At 43.3% G+C, this 23,701-nt stretch overlaps 1 protein-coding gene across 1 annotated transcript in view; it reads right to left on the bottom strand.

Moving 5' to 3' along the window:
• Nucleotides 1-23,701, bottom strand: part of LOC142100956 (protein Niban 2-like) — a 51,642-nt gene that overhangs the window by 1,990 nt on the left and 25,951 nt on the right. The window contains exons 3-14 of the mRNA XM_075184891.1: nt 15,268-15,398; nt 15,024-15,152; nt 14,839-14,944; nt 14,368-14,532; nt 11,160-11,275; nt 10,952-11,056; nt 7,432-7,594; nt 6,868-7,055; nt 6,598-6,753; nt 5,139-5,255; nt 2,342-2,449; nt 103-214 (exon numbers count right to left, since the gene is read on the bottom strand). Of these exons, the coding sequence (XP_075040992.1) occupies nt 103-214; nt 2,342-2,449; nt 5,139-5,255; nt 6,598-6,753; nt 6,868-7,055; nt 7,432-7,594; nt 10,952-11,056; nt 11,160-11,275; nt 14,368-14,532; nt 14,839-14,944; nt 15,024-15,152; nt 15,268-15,398 (1,596 nt within the window). The remainder of the gene's footprint in view (nt 1-102; nt 215-2,341; nt 2,450-5,138; nt 5,256-6,597; nt 6,754-6,867; nt 7,056-7,431; nt 7,595-10,951; nt 11,057-11,159; nt 11,276-14,367; nt 14,533-14,838; nt 14,945-15,023; nt 15,153-15,267; nt 15,399-23,701) is intronic.

Genomic DNA, 23,701 nt, shown 5'->3' with positions numbered 1-23,701 from the left:
GGGAAACAAAAAAAAAAAAAAAAAAAAAAAGGACTTAAACCTGTTGTAATGTCCCTGCAGTCTCACGGTATCAAACATTAACAGCAGATGACTGCCACTTACCCTGCACAATATCCCTCATCACAGTCTGTAGCACGACTTCTTCATATATGTTCTCCACCAGCACAAACCGTGACAGCTCCTCAAATATAAGTTCCTGATAACGGGGTAACTCCTGCAGAGGACACAAAAGAGAAGCTTGGTAAGGGATAAAATGGCCAGATAGGTCTCAAGTATCACTTCAATGGACATATCAGCTAAACAATAAACAGATATCTGAACAGATCAGATATATGTTACAATTACGCCAACAGTAATCATCTATATTGCAGCGATATAGATGCTTCTAAATCCACCTGTCTGGGCGTATATCATCATATATGTTTTTGGAGTGTGGGAGGAAACCGGAGCACCAGGAGGAAACCCACGCAAACACGGGGAGAACATACAAACTCCTCACAGATAAGGTCATGGTCGGGAATTGAACTCATGACCCCAGTGCTTGAGGCAGAAGTGCTAACCACTACGCCATCATATGACATATTGGTGAGTATTAATGAATGTATGGGCAAGAAGCACGCTCACTATGGTTCTGCGACATGAGCTTTCAGCACCGTACCTCTGAATGATTACATGAGATTAGGGTAACAGGACAGCCTGTAGCAGCAGCTCATTTAAATACTGGTAGGGGTAGTATAGCCAGATGTACAAGACAGAGGGAGGGGCGCAGTGTCAGAGCCGATATCTGCTAATAACAGCACTGCAATTAAACTTTCACTCCATACTCCTGAACACGGATGACTGACATGAAAATTGAAGTTACTGTATAATATTACATCTGTATTGGACTTTTATTGTAAGTGGTATTACCAGTAAACAATAAGCTAATAATTGTTTCCCTCCCAGCCACTTACGATATACACATCTCTGCACCCACACCCCTCTGTGCAGAGCTTCAGTGAGAAACCCAGCTGGGGTATTACCCCATAACAAATAGCGGCCCCCATCTAATCTCTGCATCTCTTGTGGTGTTTATAACAGACTGGGGTTAGGACTCCTGGCGGGTGCACTCTAAATCAGCAGTTAGTGCCCTGTAGGGGACACTCTTTTGCTACCTTTGTGCACGTAGAAATACCTGAAGATCCGCAGACTAATGAAAGAGGGGCTCTGTTACTAGGGTGTGACAGTGTCCCCCAGGAAGGCCTCTCACTATTAATAAAAGAGGAGGGGGGAATGATGATTAATCTAAATTTTTTTCCCTGTAACTTTCATATTGTGTATGTGGACTTTACTGTGGGGCTAATGCGGAGTTGGGTGTAGACCGGTGTGATTAGCGACAACACACTAATATGCACTGCGGATGTTCACACGTAATAATGTACACATTTGACACTTGTGTATGGGGAGGCGGAAAGGAAAGAGGCAGAAAATGCAGGCCGAGTACAGTAAAAGCACTTGTGTAATTGTAAATGATGCTGAGGTGCAGGGACACCTACAAACGGTTGTTGGTAGGTGCCTCTCTAGTGGGTGCCCGAAGGCTGTTGCAAAGATAGATTTTTAGTTCTCTGTGGTTAGTGGCCATACACCGTGGGGTCTCATCGTTAATAACCAACAGAGTGGCTTTTCCACGCTCTTCTCTCAGAGTGAAGCCGCTCTGTGACGGCCGGCCCCTCAAGAGGAGAATCCTGATTGTCAATAGGATTTTTTCCCCCAGTGGAACACAAGAAAGGATCCCCTGTGGATTCAGGTGGGAGAAAAGAAAAAAAACAGGAGGATGTTTTGGGGCCTTTTTTCTCTTTCATGATTCTACAAGCGCCAACGTACCCACACAGTTTAGGTATGTCAGGACTGGACCAATTATGCACCAGCATAAACAATACCTATCTATAAATGTAAAGCTCACTGCTTGCCCAAGGGGTGTCTGGGAAGAGCCCTATTGATTTCAGCACTGGGCTGGATACTTCTGGGGGGGGATGGCATTGTTTATGCGGCCCTATGCTGAACAGGTTAGGGCTGGTTGACAACATGACGAGGAGACCCCGCGCTGTGTTTCTCTGTTATAGTGTCGCCACCCCAGTCTGTTATAACCTAGTGCTGGTAGTAGCTTTTTCGGGAGGACCCCAAGCTGACCGTCCCACCGATTTTGCCGCTACCAGTCGGTTATGCTGGGAACACTTGTGTGAATATAATTTGCGCCTGTGTCCCACTAAGCTCCAGACCCTGTACGTTTCCCAACTTGTTTCACTTGCGCATTTTCCTTATCACTAATGACCACTGCTCCCTTCGCCCTCTCGTCACTCACCGATTTGCAGGTAGGCGCCATCTTCTTTAGAAGGAAGGGGATGATGATCTGTAGTAGCGCTTCTTGGAAAAACTTCTTTCGGACACTGCTGCTGTCATAATCATATTTCTGTAAGAGACATACAAGATATTGAAGCCGAAAAGCCGGGCGGTGAGGTGAGCACCGATCACCAACATAATCCCCAAATGATGACGTCTTTCTGTTACCATGTTCTGCTGGATTGTGAGGCCACTAGACAAAATTAGTAAGTTTGCTTTGCTAAGGGGGAAAGGTACATAGGCAGTATACTGGGCTTACACCACTCCCCTCCCTCCGATTAAACACTACAGATCCCGGCAGCCAGCCAGCGTATGTCTGACCACCGCTGTAGTCTAGAACCTGTAACATTGCAGAGAGGTAGAACCAAAAGGCAGCATAGAAATGAACTCTGTAAAAATTTATTTTCAAGGTTTTCATACAGACTTCTGAAGCTTTCAGTTTAAAGCACAGTTCCTGGGATCACATTTCTTTTTACAAAGGACTTGATTTAGAGTTGGACACATCCTTTGGCGCCACGTAAAAATGACGGCTGCATTTTTCCGCCAGATATATCTAACCGCTATATCTAAAATTCCACATATCTTAAGATACGTCCAGTTCAAAATAAAGCCACAGAAACGCAAGTATACGGACACATTTGTGCATGTACGCAAAAATTAGGTTTAAATCAGGCCCTAAATGTACATGTTTTTTTTTGGTTTGTTTGTTTTTTATTTTATTATTAAGTTACGTGGAATTTCACCTTCCAACTTAAGTGATGATGTCATAAAGATCGCCATAAAAATAAGTGCAACAAATTAGAGTAAGTGGTTACAAGTCGATATATTTTAAAAGGCTATACACTATACCCGAAACCCTATAGTTATAGACTTATGTATATATATTATCCTTATAATTATACAATATTTGTAGTTGTAAAAGTTTGCAACATTTTTTCATCTGAATAACACATTTAAGATACAACACAACACAAAAAAACTCAAGAAATGTTTGTACAGACCATGGGGAGATCAAACCATCTAAATCCATAGCAACCAATCAGATTGTTGCTAACATTTATCTAAAAAACGATAGCTAGAATGTGATTGGTTGTCATAGGCAACAGCTCTACTTTTTAGGTTTGATAAATCTACCTCCATGCTGCATGCAGAAATACCATATGTAACTCATTTTCCAGACATGCACAGGGTGAAGGGCTTTGCATGTAAAAGGAATCTGTTGCTTGGGGTAGGTGTCGCTGGCAGCCTGTAGTACAGTATCAGTGTATGCAGCAGGGTGTGGAAACCCAGTCAGCTCCCCCCTGGGACTGTATAGGAAGTGGTTGTGTGAGATCATTTAGCACACAACCACTTCCTACTCTGCGATCGCTACTATTAACGATGGTAACTGAGCTTTAGGGTAATCCCAGCCAAGCCCCAGGGCTTCCCCAAGCTAGTTGTAATCCCCCAAGGTTTGGTTATCGCCGTTATTAGTGGACAAAGGTGAGCCAAGCAGCGCTTAACAATTGCGCACACCCCCTCCCTACATGTGGGGCACAGAGGTCCACAAAGAGTGGGTCCATGGGGAGAGCTGAAGGGAGTTTCAATAGACACGAAATCCTAGGACTGGCTGCCAAAGTGGACAACTCGCTAACTCTTGACTTTCAACGCTAATAAAAAAAATACAACTGGCTTACTGAAATAAAAATAAATGCACAACGTCAGAGGCTACTTTGTCCAGGTCTCACTTACCCATCAGGTCCTGCATATTCCACATAACACGTCATTTAAAGCTATGGTGGGGTAAAAAGTACCAGCTAAAACAAAATATAGATTTTAACTCCCCCTGGTGGTCCATAGGGGATTGGCGCTCATCTTGCAGTGTTGTGCTGCATTCACAGAAGTGCCAGAGAGTTCCAACAACCGTGTTAGTCCAGTGGTCACTGCCCGATGCAAAGCAGCAATGCATATCCGCTGCACATATTCTACACAGCAGTAGCGCCAGAGGGGTTTCTGATTGCATCCTGGGATTCATTTGAAACCAGGAGATGCCAAGTACCCCCCTTCCCCTTGAACTGGCTTCAGTAGCAGCAGCATGGAGACAGCAGCTCTCCCGGAAGATACTTTGATCGGGAGATTTAAAGATAGAGGTCTCATCCCAGACTTAGTGGAGCCAGAGAAGAAGCTGGGTTCTCCTTCGCCCTTGTAGTGCGTGGACAAGGTAAAAACCATCCCCTGCCATCAGATGTAATTATTAAAGGTGTGAACAAGTTTAAAGCCAATTACCATGCATGATACTGGACATAAGAGACAGGGGGGCTGGGTTACCCCCTTTCAATGTGATTAGAGTGCTGCCCGTTTTCTTTTACACAAACAGCCCTGAGTCACCAGCAAAGAGGTGCTGCAGCAGCTACCCAACGAATCCAGAAGCAAGTGGTTCAGATGCCAGTGATGGAAGAGACTATACTCTTACTACTGGAGCAATCACTTAAGAGTCAGTGAGGAGGACGGCAGAGTAATCCCATCATGTCACCGGTCCCTAGCCTACACCTCTGGTACTGAACGGGTGTTCATAACAAAGATTTGCCAAGCATCAGTTATTATATGGGGGTCATGCACGAAGATAACAATGGATGGACAATGTTTGTTTAAAGGGTTCAAAGGTCAAAACAAAAAGGTATGTTTCAGACATCAAACACTAAATGGCAGAAAGCATGTTGGGACTTGTAGTTCATCAACAGCTGCTAGAGAGCCACAAGCGTTTACAGACATTCTCTCACCTTGAGAACACGCTCTAGTATACGCTGGATGTCTCTGCACATGTTCTCTCCTCCTTCAGACTTGCTGATCTCCTGGTGGATCAGCTGTTCAAACGTGTACACGGCGTTGTCTGTTTGCTGCAACGGAACAAGACAGGGTTCATTTTGTAACGCAATCACGGCAGTTTAAAGCGATTACGTTAAATTAGCATTTACATGTACTGCACTTTACATAGCTCACAAAGAATGTTACTCCCCTACATCAGCACAGGTAAGGAACGGACCTGGTTTCAGGTAATAAAATCCACGAGTGATGCACGATCGTTTGCTGCACAGATATGACTAATTATGCGAATTAACTGCAGATTTCTAGATGCAGAACTAACGTACTCCGTGACGTAACATTTTCATTTTTTTTTCCCCAGCCTAGTTTGAAAAACATTTAAACCGCAGCACTTAGGTTTAACCGTTTTGCAGACAGCAGCAAAGTAAAGAGAAGATCAGAGCCAAGACTGCCATCTATTCATACTGGATTGATAGAACTCCCCAAATCTCCGGCTCACAAGCAGAAGATAGAAAACGCTTTAGGTCAGTTCCTCGCTGCCAACGAATACTGGATGGAATCTATTGTTTCTAATGACCCCATACGTATTTATGATTACAGATGCAGTCAGGGACAGCAGCAATACAGCATTGTCTTTTGGACACTGCCTGCTCTATTCGCACATTTGGCATGCAGGGTCACTGGCATTTTCTTAATGCCAGTGGGTAAATGGCCTTAGTAGGATATATGATTAACCCTTGTAGGAATGCAATTGAAAATGCACTTCAAACAAAAACAGCATTTTTACTAGCTTTTGGATCTCCCGGTAGCTTCCACAATATGTTACCCATGGCAAATACATGTGGACAAAACAAAATGCTTTCTGATTACCCAGAATGCAAATGTAGTGCCAAAGCAACACTAGCAACAATGGTAGTGGGTATGGTACAATACAAACAATGATTTCTAGTGTCAGACCTGTTTAAATGGATTTAAAAATGCAAGTAAGTCACGTGTAATAAACACCAGTGGGCTCAAAGCCTTAGTAGGACAGAGGAACACAGGATTGGACCTTTGTTCTGGCTTTATCCCTGTCTAAAATCTGCAAATTATATTTTTTTTTAGTTACATAGTCACTTGAGGTTGACAACAAGGTCAACGTTTTAGAAATTCTAACAATGAGATTTAATTTGTTCCTTGCAAATGAGTGGAAAAGTCTTATTGGTTGCTATGGTTTCAGTGGCACCTTTGAACAATTTTAGTAAATAACTCATTGTGTTCACATTAAATAAAAAAACCCAAACAAAAAAAACCCAGCACAAAATACCACTAGAGGGAGACATTGAGCTCCGCAAACTTCCAACTCTAGAGTTTATCCAGAAACAGAGTTCCTCTTCCTTGTGCAACAGTAAAGCTGTAATTAAGGTCTTTCCTCACCTCCCGCATGAGGATCTGCGCCCTCTGCTTAAACACGGACGGACTTCCCACGTCAAACCTCTGCTGTAGGCCCTCCAGATTCAGGTGATCCATCTTCTCATAGCATTGCTGCATTTTCACTGGATGATAGGCCAACTGGGATATTTTTTCCATGTGCTGCCAGACAAAACAGATCCCGTTGTAAGATTGTATATTTACTGGTCATGCTACACATTCCTATGCTTTCGACACCAAACAAAATCCAGAACTATTTAACCATTGTATCCTCACCTCTCCCAGCTTCTCCCATCCTCCCTCGTTCACCAGGTTCTTGTTCATCTCTGTGGTCTCGTTGAAGAGCAGCTCTCGCACCTCGGAAAAGCCCTGACTTGTTGGTACCATCAGAGCCTCCAAGATAGACGGGATGTGAGACTGGACGTGGTTTCTCACGCACAGCTCAGCCTTGGGCAACACTGCAGCTGTGAGATAAAGAACATCACATTCTGAATCTAGCAGCAGTACAGCAATCTCAGAACACATTTACAACAGATAGGCAAGAACAGTACACTTCTTATGTTGTGTGATCCTATCAGTAATGGATTATATTTAGTTTATAAGCGGCATTGACCCTTTCTTTAACCTCCAAGTTAACAGACCAGTTGTCATAATTTATGTAATTGTTGTCATTTGGTAATCCCAAGAAAGTGTTATTTTTTTGTTTTGTTTCGTAAAGACAGATTGGGCTTCGCAATTGAGTATCACACAGACAGATGTGAGAAGAACTGCTCTCTAGCACAGTTTTCTATGCAATGTCAGTGCTGTATGTACACAAATCATCAATTATCTTTCCTTTACCTCGAATTTTGTTGCATACATGTTCCTTGCAGGCAATGATCTGGTCCATATCAGTCCGTATCTGACTCTCCATCTCTGCTCTCTTGTCGCTGCATCGCTTTTCAAGGCCCTCGTAGAACAGGCGGGTCTGCTCATACACCATCCGATACACTGTATCGGAAATCTGGAGAGAGAAAAAATAAATAAATCTTAAAGGAATCGTCTCTCATCGCCCAATCAGGCTGATGTACATAAAATACTCCCTTCAAAATTACTCTTGCATATTCCCAATGCTGATAAACGCTTGAACACTCTGCATGTGTGTATGTGAATTGCATGAAGATCAGATCAGAACAGAACTGTTTGCATAAATGCATTTGCATGTACAACTTCAGTAGACTATACCAAGTCATTTATGAACATTTAATACAATGCGTGTGTGTGTACAAAGAACTGTGCATATACAGCTACAGGAGTCAAGTGTGACAAGTATATACAATCATTGGTGCCAGAGGCACAAGTGACGAGTGTGTGTGTGTGTGTGTGTGTGTGTGTGTGTGTGTGTACAGGCAGAGTCCGTGACAGGTGAGTGTGTGTGTGTACAGGCAGAGTCCGTGACAGGTGAGTGTGTGTGTGTGTGTGTACAGGCAGAGTCCGTGACAGGTGAGTGTGTGTGTGTGTGTGTGTGTACAGGCAGAGTCCGTGACAGGTGAGTGTGTGTGTGTGTGTGTGTGTACAGGCAGAGTCCGTGACAGGTGAGTGTGTGTGTGTACAGGCAGAGTCAGTGACAGGTGAGTGTGTGTGTGTGTGTACAGGCAGAGTCAGTGACAGGTGAGTGTGTGTGTGTGTGTACAGGCAGAGTCAGTGACAGGTGAGTGTGTGTGTGTGTGTACAGGCAGAGTCAGTGACAGGTGAGTGTGTGTGTGTACACAGGCAGAGTCAGTGACAGGTGAGTGTGTGTGTGTACACAGGCAGAGTCAGTGACAGGTGAGTGTGTGTGTGTACACAGGCAGAGTCAGTGACAGGTGAGTGTGTGTGTGTACACAGGCAGAGTCAGTGACAGGTGAGTGTGTGTGTGTACACAGGCAGAGTCAGTGACAGGTGAGTGTGTGTGTGTACACAGGCAGAGTCAGTGACAGGTGAGTGTGTGTGTGTACACAGGCAGAGTCAGTGACAGGTGAGTGTGTGTGTGTACACAGGCAGAGTCAGTGACAGGTGAGTGTGTGTGTACACAGGCAGAGTCAGTGACAGGTGAGTGAGTGTACAGGCAGAGTCTGTGACAGGTGAGTGTGTGTGTACACAGGCAGAGTCAGTGACAGGCAAGTCTACAGGTGGAGGTGACAGACACAAGTGACAGGTATGCATGTTTACAGGCAGGTGCCAGATATCCCATGTCACAAATATATCTGGCTTGTATAGCATGACCACCATGGCCACAGTACATAACTGTCGCTAAACTACAATTCCCACAATGCAAAGACACCCACTGAATATGTGTTCACAACAACTGAAGTGCTCAGTGTGCTGGTCACATGGTTCATCTGGCCTATCTTAAGACTTTCCTGTGCTCCGCACATCCTGCAAGTGGGCTCATTTGCAGAAACAATGACTACAAAGTGTGCATTATAAATGAATCACACTGTTATAACAAGATAAGTGCAGGTGCTGCTGATACCAAGTAAACGGCCTCTTTCTGGCTTACAGCAGACAGCTTCCTTCTCTCTCACACATTTGAATTCAGATTACATTTGAATCCCTTAATAAAGATTGCTTGTGTCAGTTGACTTCTCTTTATCATTAGCTCACACTGCTCTTTGGTGAGAGATGATAACTGCTCAATTCTTATACAACATACAGTGATATCAGAGGGAGCAGTCTCAGGAAATGGACTGAAAGCCACAAGCGTCAGCTCAAAAAACAATTTGCTTTTAAAAATGCCAACCTAGATTAAAAGGGACTATCCCTATATTAAATTTATTTCCCCCTTATACTTGTCAAATAAAATAATAAGGGGTGGCTGTATACAAATACTCTTGAGATCTCTATCTCTATCTATATATATACACATATAGTGTGTTTCTTTGATAGACCTACTGAGTGGTGGATTTACTAAACTTTCTAAAAAGGAAATGGAAACGTTGCCCAGATTCTAGCTATCATTTTCAGGAATGTAGAGTCTGAATGGTTGCTATGGGCAACACCTCCACTTTTCCTTTTTAGAATGTTTAACAAATCTGCTTGCAGAGGTCACTCTTTGGACAGTACGTACAGAGGGCAGCTTACACCTATGCCTAGAATGTAAATTCACCGATGCAAAGTACAAGGAAGCATGACCAAATCTAAAATATAAATTGCCATATATTAGCCATTAAACCACATTAACAAATCAATATTTAGGAGTTTTGATACGCTCCTGAAACTAATTGCGTGAATTGGGGGATGTGGTAGGGGAGATTTTTTTTTCCTTAGGCAGAGCAGACCTCCAGTCTTTAACCATAAAAAGGACTAAAATGAAAACTAAAAGTTGCTTTAAAAAGGAACTACCAAATACAATGACTACTTAACAAATATAGATGTCAAAGTTTGACAAGCTTATCAGAAATCAAATAAGTTTGAAATAAAGATGTACTATGGGGGAGACAGAGTGCGAGTGAGTGTTTTTTTTTGGGTGAATGTCAAAGTGCCTTTTCCTATGAATTTGGATAACTGGAATTACATGTAATGTTGTAAATTCACAAGAGATTCCAATAATTTCCCTTTTGTTTCCTTCAATTGACTTTCTCGCAGGAAATCTGGTGTGCAGAAAATTAGAACAAAGGGTATAATCAAGTATCTACATGTCTAACAAGTTCCTGAAATGTTCCAACATATATGTGTTTGAAATATTTTCTAATGGCTGTTTCCTTAATGTCTTGTGTTTAACTGTCCGCGATTCAGCTGTACAATGCAGTATCCCACAGTTATATATCCCGGTGGTAATCGTATTACTGGACCCCGCAGGCCGAGTGTTGAAACACTGGACCCCGCAGGCCGAGTGTTGAAACACTGGACCCCGCAGGCCGAGTGTTGAAACACTGGACCCCGCAGGCCGAGTGTTGAAACACTGGACCCCGCAGGCCGAGTGTTGAAACACTGGACCCCGCAGGCCGAGTGTTGAAACACTGGACCCCGCAGGCCGAGTGTTGAAACACTGGACCCCGCAGGCCGAGTGTTAAAACACTGGACCCCGCAGGCCGAGTGTTGAAACACTGGACCCCGCAGGCCGAGTGTTGAAACACTGGACCCCGCAGGCCGAGTGTTGAAACACTGGACCCCGCAGGCCGAGTGTTGAAACACTGGACCCCGCAGGCCGAGTGTTGAAACACTGGACCCCGCAGGCCGAGTGTTGAAACACTGGACCCCGCAGGCCGAGTGTTGAAACACTGGACCCCGCAGGCCGAGTGTTGAAACACTGGACCCCGCAGGCCGAGTGTTGAAACACTGGACCCCGCAGGCCGAGTGTTGAAACCCATATATCCCGGGATTCCTCTCTGTTACTCACCAATAGCCAGGTCCTCTGCCGCTCCTGAGGTTTACCCCTTAGTTTGGGGCTGATGATGTTTTTCAAATCGGGAACAAGATCATCCATCACCAGGTTGGTAAGGACCTGTCCGATACAAGTGACAAGTTAGTACATGGGGCTGACCTGTTTGTAGGCCTCAACCAAACATGTACCATTTCCTAAGAACGGAGAACTGGTAGCCACTTACCTGTACTTGGTTGCCACACAGCATGTCCCAGGTTCCATACTGATCCCGTGCCTGTCTATAAAGCCTCACAGAATCCGTAAACGCCGCAGATTCCACTCGAGAATCCTCTGGGATACCTGACAGGCAGAGAGAACTAGTAACGCTGCACTCACAATAGGTCAGTCTGCAGCATTCAGTAATGGTGTTTTGATACTATTGACCATGCAACAACTATACAATAATCTCACTCTTGTGTTATGCCGCATACACATTTAATGCTTTGTGTTACTTTTTATGCCCCATATTAGGCAGCTCAACCACCAACTAATTCCCATTAAAACTACTAGATCTAACGGATATAGCACCTACCCCACAACACCGTCATTCATTTACAGCCACATCATCCACCCAAAACTGATGTTTTCTCCCACCAGAACATGGAGTATTTTAAATGGGAGCGGTAACAGCAATGGCGGCTGACTGAACAAAATGCTGTGTACAATGAAGTCATTCTAATTACATCTAATTTTTGTTCATCGTGATCCCCTATTAAGTATCCCAGTTGATATTTTTCGCCCAGGAAAAGGCAAAAAGTATTACATACTAAAGAGGAAGATCATCAATAGAAATAAACTTATATTCAAATCAAATGCATTTCATCCACTGAAATACATGGCAACATTCAATTACATGCATCTTTATCGTTACATGACATAATAAAACATTAGGACACGCGGACAGCACAGTGGCTTAATGGTTAGCACTTCTGCCTCACAGCACTGGGGTCATGAGTTCACACAGATAAGCCCATGGTTGGGAATTGGAGTTTGTATGTTCCCCCTGTGTTTGTGTGGGTTTCCTCCTTGTGCTCCGGTTTCCTCCCACACTCCAAAAACATACTAGTAGGTTAATTGGCTGCCATCAAAATTGACCCTAGTCTCTGTCTGTCTTTGTGCTTGTATGTTAGGGAATTTAGACTGTAAGCCCCAATGGGGCAGGGACTGATGTGAAGGAGTTCTCTGTACAGCGCTACGGAATCAGTGCCGCTATATAAATAAATGGTGATGATGAACATTATACGATGATCATTTTTATTAAATTATTTGTTAATATATTGTTTCTCAGGTCACGATTCTTTAAACAAGGCAGCGTAATACAGTGATTTTACCTGATTGGTAGGTTATCTCCTATTTGCAGTTATGAATGTAAAACCGGTGTACATTATAACTTATTCTCACAGACACAAAAATAACTTTGATACAAAGTTTAATAGATTAAATATACTTGGTCTTATTTCCTGGGTGTAAGATCCTTGTGAATACTCTCCCTTCCCACCAGTACTGCAGCATCTGACAGAAGTATCGTGCTCCTCACACCACCTCCCATGCAGACAGCAGGATCGGTCATACAAGCTGAGGCAGGTGTGCTCTATACAGGTGTAATTGTGTGCATCTGAGTGTACTGTGGGGTGTATGACAGGAGGAGGAGGAGGACAGGGTCCAGCAAGTGGGAGACAATGGCAGAAGGAAATGAGTGGATATAGGCGAGAACACTTCATGAACTAACAATGCTAACAAAACAGTAAGCAGGTAAACAAGGTAGGCTCTCGCCGTATAAGGCATCACCAGAGAGGCTCTCGCCGTATAAGGCATCACCAGAGAGGCTCTCGCCGTATAAGGCATCACCAGAGAGGCTCTCGCCGTATAAGGCATCACCAGAGAGGCTCTCGCCGTATAAGGCATCACCAGAGAGGCTCTGCCCGTATAAGGCATCACCAGAGAGGCTCTCGCCGTATAAAGCATCACCAGAGAGGCTCTCGCCGTATAAAGCATCACCAGAGAGGCTCTCGCCGTATAAAGCATCACCAGAGAGGCTCTCGCCGTATAAGGCATCACCAGAGAGGCTCTCGCCGTATAAGGCATCACCAGAGAGGCTCTCGCCGTATAAGGCATCACCAGAGAGGCTCTCGCCGTATAAGGCATCACCAGAGAGGCTCTCGCCGTATAAGGCATCACCAGAGAGGCTCTCGCCGTATAAGGCATCACCAGAGAGGCTCTCGCCGTATAAGGCATCACCAGAGAGGCTCTCGCCGTATAAGGAATCACCAGAGAGGCTCTCGCCGTATAAGGAATCACCAGAGAGGCTCTCGCCGTATAAAGCATCACCAGAGAGGCTCTGCCCGTATAAGGCATCACCAGAGAGGCTCTGCCCGTATAAGGCATCACCAGAGAGGCTCTCGCCGTATAAGGCATCACCAGAGAGGCTCTCGCCGTATAAGGCATCACCAGAAAGGGCTCTCGCCGTATAAAGCATCACCAGAGAGGCTCTGCCCGTATAAAGCATCACCTTTCTATTGTCCTGCAACAAGACACACCCCCCCCTCCCCACCCCCCCACACACACTTGGCTGATCTACCCAATTACCACCCCTCTATTCTACTCTACCCAATCACCGCCCTCTACACAGTGTCCACAGAACTTACATTTATTCTCTTTCTGACCAGCTAACCAACAGCTCTGTGTATGGATCACTTCTCCCCATTAATCTGGCTGGACCACTGTGCAGTGACACTTCATGTACATTATAGGCTTGTGAGCAGGGCCCTCTTACCTCTTCCTGCTCGTTAATACCCAGTCTTGTTTTATCACTGGGTGTGTTCCGGATTGTAAAACATGTGTTGTATAAATAAATGTTATATGCTGCTCATTATAATCACCGGTTTGCCACGACAACATTCACCAGTAGCAGGGTGGCGCCCCCCTCTGGTGATCTAATAACCAATATTAGATTACAGGGCCATTATAGTACTTTAGTAGTGTCCTCCACATTGGTGCTTTTTTCTTTGCAATTGTCCTTTGCTCCTTTTCAGTTACTTTACTGAAACTTGTGCTTTTTCCAACAAAATCACCTAGATGTCTGCTACCTCAATACTGCTTTATGTCAAGCTAGTTTGCTGACCAATTTAATTTAATAGACCCCCTCCTCCCTTGAACGGTTTTGTGTAGTGCCAGCTTCTACCCTTTTGTTCTGCTTACTATTATTCCACTGTCTTCTCTCATTGTGGTGCTCTGCTAACTATCCCAGTGCAGGCCCCGCCAGATGTGAAACTACAAGCCCCAGAATGCTTTGCCTGTACATAGCCAGCCAAGAGCTGGCAAAGCATGCTGGGGCTTGTAGTTTCACAACACCTGGAGAGCCAGAGACTGGCCAGTCCTTGTCCATTGCATACCGTTATTGCAGTGCCGAACACAGTCCTGGAACACCGCGCTCCACCGTTGTTGCTCGCGCTCATTCATTACGCAGAACTGGTAATGCCGGCAGTATGGGTGCCACAGGATCACGGGAAACTCGGTGGCGCTTTTCATCTGTGCCCCGCCTGCCTTCACTTTGGCACCTGGGCATAAAAGAGAGAAGGGTGTGTTAGCCATGAACGCACTCTCTACATCAACGGTTTCCTGCCAAGTCATATTATAGGCAGACGTTCTGGGGACTGAACCAGTATTTAGGAGAACGCAGACTATCCATTCAGTAGGGTGCAGTGAGGTCAAGGTTTGTCTTCTCACGAAGGCTGGTTTAACCCACCATAAAGCTGCCACCACTGTAGTAGGGGACACACTTCAATATTGAACAGACCGCACTTCATACTGGCGATTCTGCGTACATCCGACAAGCACATCGGACACTCCTGGTCAGTACGTACCTGGAACGGTGTTATTGACCAGCTCAGTGTATTGTTCCAGGGATGTCAAGACTCTGTACCCTGCACAGTTGATGCCAGCCCTTGGCTGCAGGCCACGCTCATAAGCCTAGAAAAGGTAAAATAAGGGCTCAGAAGTTGCTGAGGAATTGGGGAGGAAGCAGAGGATGACTTTACAGAGCACTTACCACTTTGTTATCATAAAGCACTGGCCCATAGTGGTGAGGAACAAGGCAGAAACGATTCCTCCATTTTTTTGTATCATCCAGATACTGGAATAGGTTGCCAGAGAAGATCACCCGATCTTGCAGCGGAGTCTGGTAAAGGAAAGAAAAAGAAAACACATTACAGACATTAGATGTAGTCTGCCATTTCTACCCCGCTCTCTAAACAGGGAACTTGCAGTGGTCACTGCTGTCTCCCCATTCATACCTTCCGGTGAAGTAGTTGTGTCTGCGGCCCTCCGTTCCCTTCAATCTCATAGCGGACACTATTAAACAGGGCGACTCCATACTGCTCCTCGTACAACTTCCCGAACTCGGCCAGCAGCTTTCCTGTTCTCTCTGTTATAAAGATAGAGAACAGACGGTCAGCATTTGAGGCACTGAAATCTGCTTTGCTTTCAGAGAATAAATATACCACGATATGCCTATGTCTGCGCGCTTAGACACGTCTTTACGTGACGGACATTAGAACGCCCCTTCCCTCCATCCTCTCCAGGTGCAGGCTGGTTTAAGTCCCAAAATTGCACAAGTCTACATAGGTGCGTGGTGCGATTTTACTGAAGATACGGGAGAGCCAATCCCTCAGTTTCAGCCATTGTGTGTCTACCTCATTGCCCCAATGTAGAACTATGTGTATTATATAGCAGGACAGTGACTGTAAATATACACTGTAGTACAGGGCAATACTGGATGGCACCAAGGTGTGTCTTGTGTACGTGTGCCCAGATATAATCCCAGCTCTGGTGAGACAGGAGTGATTCATCACAAGCAGTGACAATGCCTGGGATCTATGGGACAGAGTAGATTTTTGAGAAACACAGCTCAGTGGGGATTATCTTTTGTCTAGTGTAAGCAAAACGCTAATAATCCTTACAGCAGCTGACTGACATAGGGGCTGGGTATGGGGTGATGTCATCCATGTGTCACATAAAAGAATTTACTACAGGTATTTTTTTTTGGTCATCCACCATTGTTGCGCATCAGACATTGCCGACTCTCCTGTGACTATAATGCACAAGACACAATAAAGCTATTCCCATTATCCGTTACAATGACAAACTGTAAGACCTCTGGGATCTTTGATTTATTTTAGCCTTTCACAGCAATGAGTATACCAGGCATGGTTTTGGCAATTTGGCAGCGCTGACACTTGGCCTGCATAAGGGTCTGGTCTGTGCTCCCAAATTGTGTTATAATTGGCTGTTCAGCCTCAGCCTCCCGGCTCTGCTTTTAGTAACACGGGCATAGGTCATAGGCACTGTGTGCGCTACTGCACTGGGTTAGCGGTGGCTACGTAATGAGTGGCACAGTGACTTAGAGCCTTCTGTGACATTACAGACTCAGCAGATTTTTACTTATTTGTTGTTTTTTGATTTTAATAGAAAATTGGCTGCGTCTATGAATTCGGGCTGTTGTGCTTTACATACAGAATTCTAGTCCAGCCCTGATTATCCCCACAAATATTTTACCTCAGAGGAACACTAGAAAATCTAAAAGCACTGTATTGAGAAATATAAATATTAATTGGGTATTATCAAATAATAAGGGGTTTTGAAGAGCTTAATTACAGAGGACATTTATATATATTTCTTCAGAATGTATTTGTTGGTAATGGCAAGCTAGAGTCATATCATGCTCCTGGGTGTGGTCTGTTCACTACATAGGGGATGTTTCCATTTTTCCATTAATTCTTTTTTTAAAAAAAAAAAAACCAAAAACTTTATGGATGACAAAGGTTCCCTAGAGGATCGAGCCGAGCCTGATGCTGAACAGGCTTGGCTGTTTTATGTGGTTAGATACCTGGGTCCATGGACGCTGTCTCCCTGCAAATCTATTGTAAAAACTCAAACTTTCAAATAAACATAAATATATATTATTAAAAAAAAAAACAAAAAACGTGGCATTTTACTTTTAGATATTGATAGCAGTGCAGTTCTTTATCTTAAAAGCAGAAAAAAATAGTGTCCCTTTCAGAGTACTGACCTCTATCACCCTGTGACTGACACACCCGACAACACCCAATTCCTAAGATTTTTTTTTTACCTGTTTCTATGCTAGTGCACATCGCACAAAAACATAAAAATAAACAAAATCTACAGTTTCATCTACTGCATCATCTATACCACGTTTGCAGGACCAGAGGTGTTTAAGCCTGTGTAGCAGGCTGTTTTTCTCCGAAAATACATAGAAGACTGAATAAATAATTGAAATCAATCCTAATGTAACTAATTATCCAGCTCCTCAATATAATGTAGTGAGACTATTATATAACTGTTATATAACTATTCCCTCGGATCAAGTCCACCTGCTAATCAGTTTCTAAGTGTTTTATTTATAGGTGTATACAGTCATGAGTATCAATGTACCGTGACTCATATCACCAAAATGCAAATAATCCTAGTTATGGCTCATTTATTCAAGGAATTTACTTCTTAAAGTGTACCAGTTGCCTGTAGGCAGCCATTGTGTGGGATTAACCATGAAAATGCAGCTTAAATGAGGTCACTATCATCATCATTTATTTATATAGCGCCACTAATTCCGCAGCGTTGTACAGAGAACTCATCAGTCCCTGTCCCATTGGACCTTACAGTCTAAATTCCCTAACACACACACAGACACACAGACACACAGACACACAGACTAGGGTCAATTTGATAGCAACCAAGTAACCTACCAGTATGTTTTTGGAGTGTGGGAGGAAACCGGAGCACCCGGAGGAAACCCACGCAAACACGGGGAGAACATACAAACTCCTCACAGATAAGGCCATAGTCGGGAATTGAACTCATGACCCCAGTGCTGTGACGCTGTCCACTAATTTCTAGTGGACGGATTGGCTGAATAGGTCAGCCCACAAATTGGCGATCCCCGTTTTGTGTAGACAATGGATGGAGGCTATGGAAGGGCTGATAACGGAGGTCAGTAGAGAGCAATTACCCCAGTGTTTCCCAACATTTTTATTTTGCGACACCTTTCAAAATATGAGAATAAACTAACAAAAACACAGAGCTTGGCTAATCCTCTGAATTATTTTTTTATGAAAATATACTTCAGGCAACATCCATGCTGGGCCTGGATAGTGTTGTGGTACAATGGACCACTAACGTGTGTTGGCTTCTGATGCCAACCGCTACCAGTCCCCACCTGACTGGGCCGCCAGCACATCCTCAGGAAAACAATCAACCTGCAGACATAATGTCATTTTTACAGCCAGCTACAATTAGCTGCTCTCGTACTGCTAAAAACAACAAGAATGCAAAACAAAATCCTGGATGGGTGTGTGCTTATGTGCATCTGCTGTGTAATACTGTCCTCAAACAGAGAGAACGACGGCCCACATGTATTTATTCAGTGCTTACCTAATAACACAGTCCTATTTTAAAGGACCCCATTCTATTTTAGAAATCCATACTTTAAGTCAATAACTAGTATATACCGAGAACTGCTCACTGAGCACTAGTGTGCTCTCACTAGAATGTATAACATAAATATATATCACTAAACAATAATACAAGGCACAATACACCTAGTGTTCTGCTCACCACACCCTTACCATGCGGCTAAAAGGTCACTGTCAGTATTGTCCACCTGTATTTCTATTTGCACACTGGTTCAAGTGATGTACAGCTGTGTAATTAACATTATGCATAAGTGTCAGTTTTATTGTTTTTGAATATTACAGCTGTAGCCCCTTTTTTTGTAGCTTTATGGCTTGTTACTTTCTGTTATAAATGAATAGGGGTCTGTGGTACCACTAATTAGCCCAGCTCACAGCATGCACCAAGGAAGAAATAACAAACTTTTTGGACAGTCTCACACACAGATTAATAAAACTAGGGTGGGGGTGTGGATTAGGATACTGTATATTTACTTGTGTAACTTTGTATAAACAACACTACCTAATATTTAAGAGCACAAAATAGGTCTTTTAAAAAAGTGCAAAACGTGCTCCTCATTCAGAGCGAATGGTATTTGCATCTGTTTTATGAACTTGTAGGCCAAGATGGAGGCATCTGCAGGAGGTTTGCATCTGGTGATGGGAGGAACTTGGGAGATTGGGGTTGTGGAGGCGACTGCTGTGACCTTCACTGTCATTATACAACAATGTGGCCACCAGAACCTATAATCACTAAGTACACATAGGTCTTTACGACCCCTGACAGCAGAGCTTTTTCCGATGCCGTCAGGTCGCTCTCTCGGTGTTCAGGATGCTTTCAGTACTGAGCGGACACTCACAGGCCTATACGACTTCAACAGCAGCAGTTCCTTAATACGGCATATCCGTGTGGAGTGTTTTTTTAAAAAGTTTACTATATTCTGGAATTAACCTATTACACACCCAATGATTTATTTGCAGCTGAACAGATCTTTAGATTTTTGTTGTAGGCTTTAAACACGTGCGCGTTGTCTCTAATTAACTTGCCCTGCAAGGGAACAAACCAGTCAACTGAATAGCAAACACATGAATGCGTGAAAACGGATCAAGGCTCTCCGGCATTATTTCCACACACCTACGAAAGCTTTCCCGTAAGACATAGTAATCCCAGTTTGTTCCAACATGACATTTCCATTTAATTTGCAGAGCAAGGGAAGTAACTGATTATCGCCTTATGTAACCCAAATTCCACACCAGACTTTTTACCCTCCTTTAAAATGCTTACTAGCAATATTGCATGTTGTCTGTAGCTGCATTTAAGCACATTTCTATTTAAACTGCCACAGAAGTAGATGGGGGACACATATTAATAGAATGATTTCTTAACATAAAACGCTTCAAATTACACCAAGAAAAACATCCATGCGAGTGTAGAATTAGACAGGTGTATCAGATACCATCAACACATTCCTTCTAGCAAACATAGAATATAACAGGAAAAGATTCATATCAATCCTGCATTTTCATGACGGTTCTTTTGCACAACTGAGAATTCAACTTTCAGTTGACGAGTCCCACATGTGCGTAGAGTAAAACATGGATATAATCTGAACCAGCAAGTCATCCTGAAATGGCCTGAGCACTGGATATATCAAAGACAGATTGCAGCTTTAAAAACAAACAAAAAGACAACTCAATCCTGCCATGGGTGAGGTGTTGATTAAACATTAAAGGACCTACAGTGGATCGCAGTCCTCCAATATGCGGCCGATTCCTACAGCCCTCACAGCTTCTGCCATACATACTCATAGGACAGGACTATTAGAACGGTTTTCCTTCTGTTATGACATCATGCGACTCCTCTTGCTCCGACTATGAGCCCGAAGGGGCAAAAAAAGGCAAAAGCAAAAAGTACACTTTGGACGACCTTTATAAACTCAGCTCAGCTAATGAAATTGCACAACATTTTTTTCCCTTTTTTTTTTTGTAGTTAACCATTCCTAGGATAAACTCCATAACGCACCTTTCAACAAATGAAAGTTTGAGCAGTAATGGCTCACACGGGACACAGGAATTGAAAAACACTAGATAAACCATGGACCGCATACTTTCGCTTTTAACAGTATTTGAGGTGCAGTTATTGACAATTGGTAATACCGCTGGTTAGAATGGCCCTGTGCGTTCACCCCAGGGCAATTTAGTTATGTTATCATTTGGACTATGTGTGTGTGTGTGTGTGTGTGTGTGTGGAGGGGGGATTCCATTAGCCGGGAGGTGCCAGACATCGCCAGCTGTACACCTTGTCAGCTAATACGGTACAGAATCTCCGCTCATCTTCCCTTGCACCTCTATGGGACGCAAGGGTAAATGAACAGAGATTTAGTAAAAACTTTGACGCAAGTGTATCTCCGCGGACTATTCTGGAGACACATAGTAGATTAATTGGCTGCTAGTAAAATTGACCCTAGTCTCTCGTTCTCTCTCTGTCTGTGTATGTTAGGGAATTTAGACTGTAGGCTCTATTGGGCAGGGACTGATGTGAGCGAGTTCTCTGTACAGCGCTGCAGAATCAGTGGCGCTATATAAATAAATGGCGATGATGACACATGACGTCACCTCGCGGCTAATTGAATTCCCCCTTTAATAAACCTTTAATAGACTGTGAGAACATGCACTAACGCCTGCCTTTATGAGGCCTAGGAAAACAAAAACAACCTTCCTCGGTTACATCAAACAAAACCCTCGTCTTTAGCTCCTCAGGAACACTGTGTATAAATACTGCCAGGTCCTGAGGCTCTGTAAAAGCTACAGAGTATTCTACTGCAACATTCAAGTGCAAACACCGTGACTGAACTATAAATATGCACAGTCTAAGTTACGGCCACTTTCTACGTCACCCAAAGTAATAGGCAAAAATGTAAACCAAAATGTTGTGTCGCTTATTAAAAAAAAGAAAAAGAAAAAAGAAGTTGGATATGTGACTCATTTTATTACCTCTGCATTTGCTATATTTAAATGAGCTACAAAAAAAAGGTTCTTGGTGCAACAGACAACGCTTTAGAGTCACAAAAATGGCTTCGGAGATCAGAGGTGGGGTCCCCTTTAAAAGCCCTATAAACTAATGCTTGTAAAGAACTATGCAAAGATATTACTAAGGAGCAGACACAGATAGAGGTCCTGAACTTACAAGGAAATGTTTGCGGATGTCTGAAGCAGATAGCAACAAAAGCGTTAAAAGGCCACAGAACTATGTATAGACGGTTCTAATGAAATGCCTTTCTCCACGTTAAAATAGCCAAAATGGAGATATATTTTTAGCTGGTTTTGTTTCTTTTGGCTGACCTCATTCTCAATAAATACAGCTAGGCTGATAATGGAATACACAAACATGCAAAGTATTTGGGAAATTGCAACATGTTCGATCCCCTGCCTCGCCAGCATACCTACAGTTCTTTTATACAGAAGGCAGAACAGATTTAAGGATTCTAAAGACAAACCTGCCATTGGTGTCCCTGATTTGGTAACTGAGTTTGAGAAATTAGCTGTAGGCGTGACGTTGCGTTTTCTGTGTCATTTAAAAACAGTTTTGCAAAAAAAAAATAAAAAAAAATAAAAAATACTCCTCTAAAAGATCTATATTTTAATAAATGTTGTTACAGGTTCAGAACGATCTTGGATATAACAAGATTTAAAAGAAACCTCTAATGCTATTGGTACACAATAAGCTACACTTGAACTAGTGGCCACAGTTGCTTTGCATACAAACAATGCATCCCTTCCAAAACGTGATATGCACAATCCCACCAATCAGAATGCAGACATTAAAAGACCAATGCCGGCGGGTCCGGGGTATAGCCGTTGGGACAGCACGGCGACTAAGTGGTTAGCACTTCTGCTTTACAGCACTGGGGTCATGAGTTTAATTCCTGACCGTGGCCTTACCTGTGTGGACTTTGTATGTTCTCCCCATATTTGCGTGGGTTTCCTCCGGGTGCTCCGGTTTCCTCCCACACTCCAAAAACATGCTGGTAAGTTAATTGGCTGCTAACAAAGTTGACGTGTGTGTGTGTGTGTGTGTGTGTGTTAGGGAATTTAGACTAGGCTTCAATGGGGCAGGGACTGATGTGAGCGAGTTCTCTGTACAACGCTGCGGAATCAGTGGCGCTATATAAATGGTGATGATGATGATTGTGCACGTCACCAATCACAATGTACACATTGTCAACATAATGTGTCAGCATTCAGCTTGCCGACATTTTTTAATGACTGCAGGTTAAGTGCCGACATTTCCAGTATCTCAATCATGTACATCTATGCTCGTTTCCAGTACCTTTACTGGTAAATTCAACAGTGAGCAAGGTGGAGAAGTTTGAAACTGATGTGTGTAAGGGAGGAACACAAGAGTTAAATTATAAAAAGGCACATTGTAGGTGATCTAATACTATGTGTAAATATACTTTAAGGTAGTCAAAAGATTTGTCTAAACATAAATAAAAAACAAACAAAAACAAAACACTTTTTGTATCAAGGACTATGCAGAGGACTGCGAATGGAAGAAAGACAAATCACCAGGAAGGGGTTCTTTACTGTAAGGGCAGTTAAGCTGTGGAAATCCATTATCACATAAGGTAATGAATATAAGAATCGATCTTTCTTGCACTTCTCTCCCCCAAATATATTGCTGGTTCTTGCTGATAGTCAAAAGGACGTGTTTTATCTTAACCTATACTGTCAGTATCACAAGTTAAAAGAAATACAATTAAACTTTTTCCCGGTGATTTTCACTCAGCAAAGCTGCAGCAGTAACAAGTGGCAGGGGGAGGTGTGTAGGTTTTTGTTTTTTTGTTTTTTTTTAATTAACAGCGCTCTGTTCTATTCTGGGTTTCTCAAACCACAAAAAAAAAAAAAAAAAAAAAAAACCACGTCGAAAATGAAAATAGGATTCAGAAAACGTGGTTGAAATTTAGCTCCACCTGTCTCCACCCTAGATCTTAACAGCCGTCCTGGGCTGAAAATATCTCAAAAGCTTTGATACTTCCTTTAAGTTTGCAACATGTCTAGTTCTGGCTACTAGAGGTAATAGACTTATTTCTTACACAGTTCAGTATTTAATATCACAGTATATAAAGTAGGAGAGGCGCATTCTGTTCTTTCAACAGTTCAAAGGGGGAAATGAAAGGATATCACAGAGCCGTCCATGGCAGCAGTTTCATGGGGTGAGGGGGTGTTGTGGGGGCTCCCAGCTGGGTAACACCTGCAGCAG

Source organism: Mixophyes fleayi, chromosome 9, assembly GCF_038048845.1.
Source record: "Mixophyes fleayi isolate aMixFle1 chromosome 9, aMixFle1.hap1, whole genome shotgun sequence".
Lineage (NCBI taxonomy): Eukaryota > Metazoa > Chordata > Amphibia > Anura > Limnodynastidae > Mixophyes > Mixophyes fleayi.
Note: the sequence above shows the minus strand (reverse complement) of the source record. Positions and strands in the feature narration are given on the sequence as shown.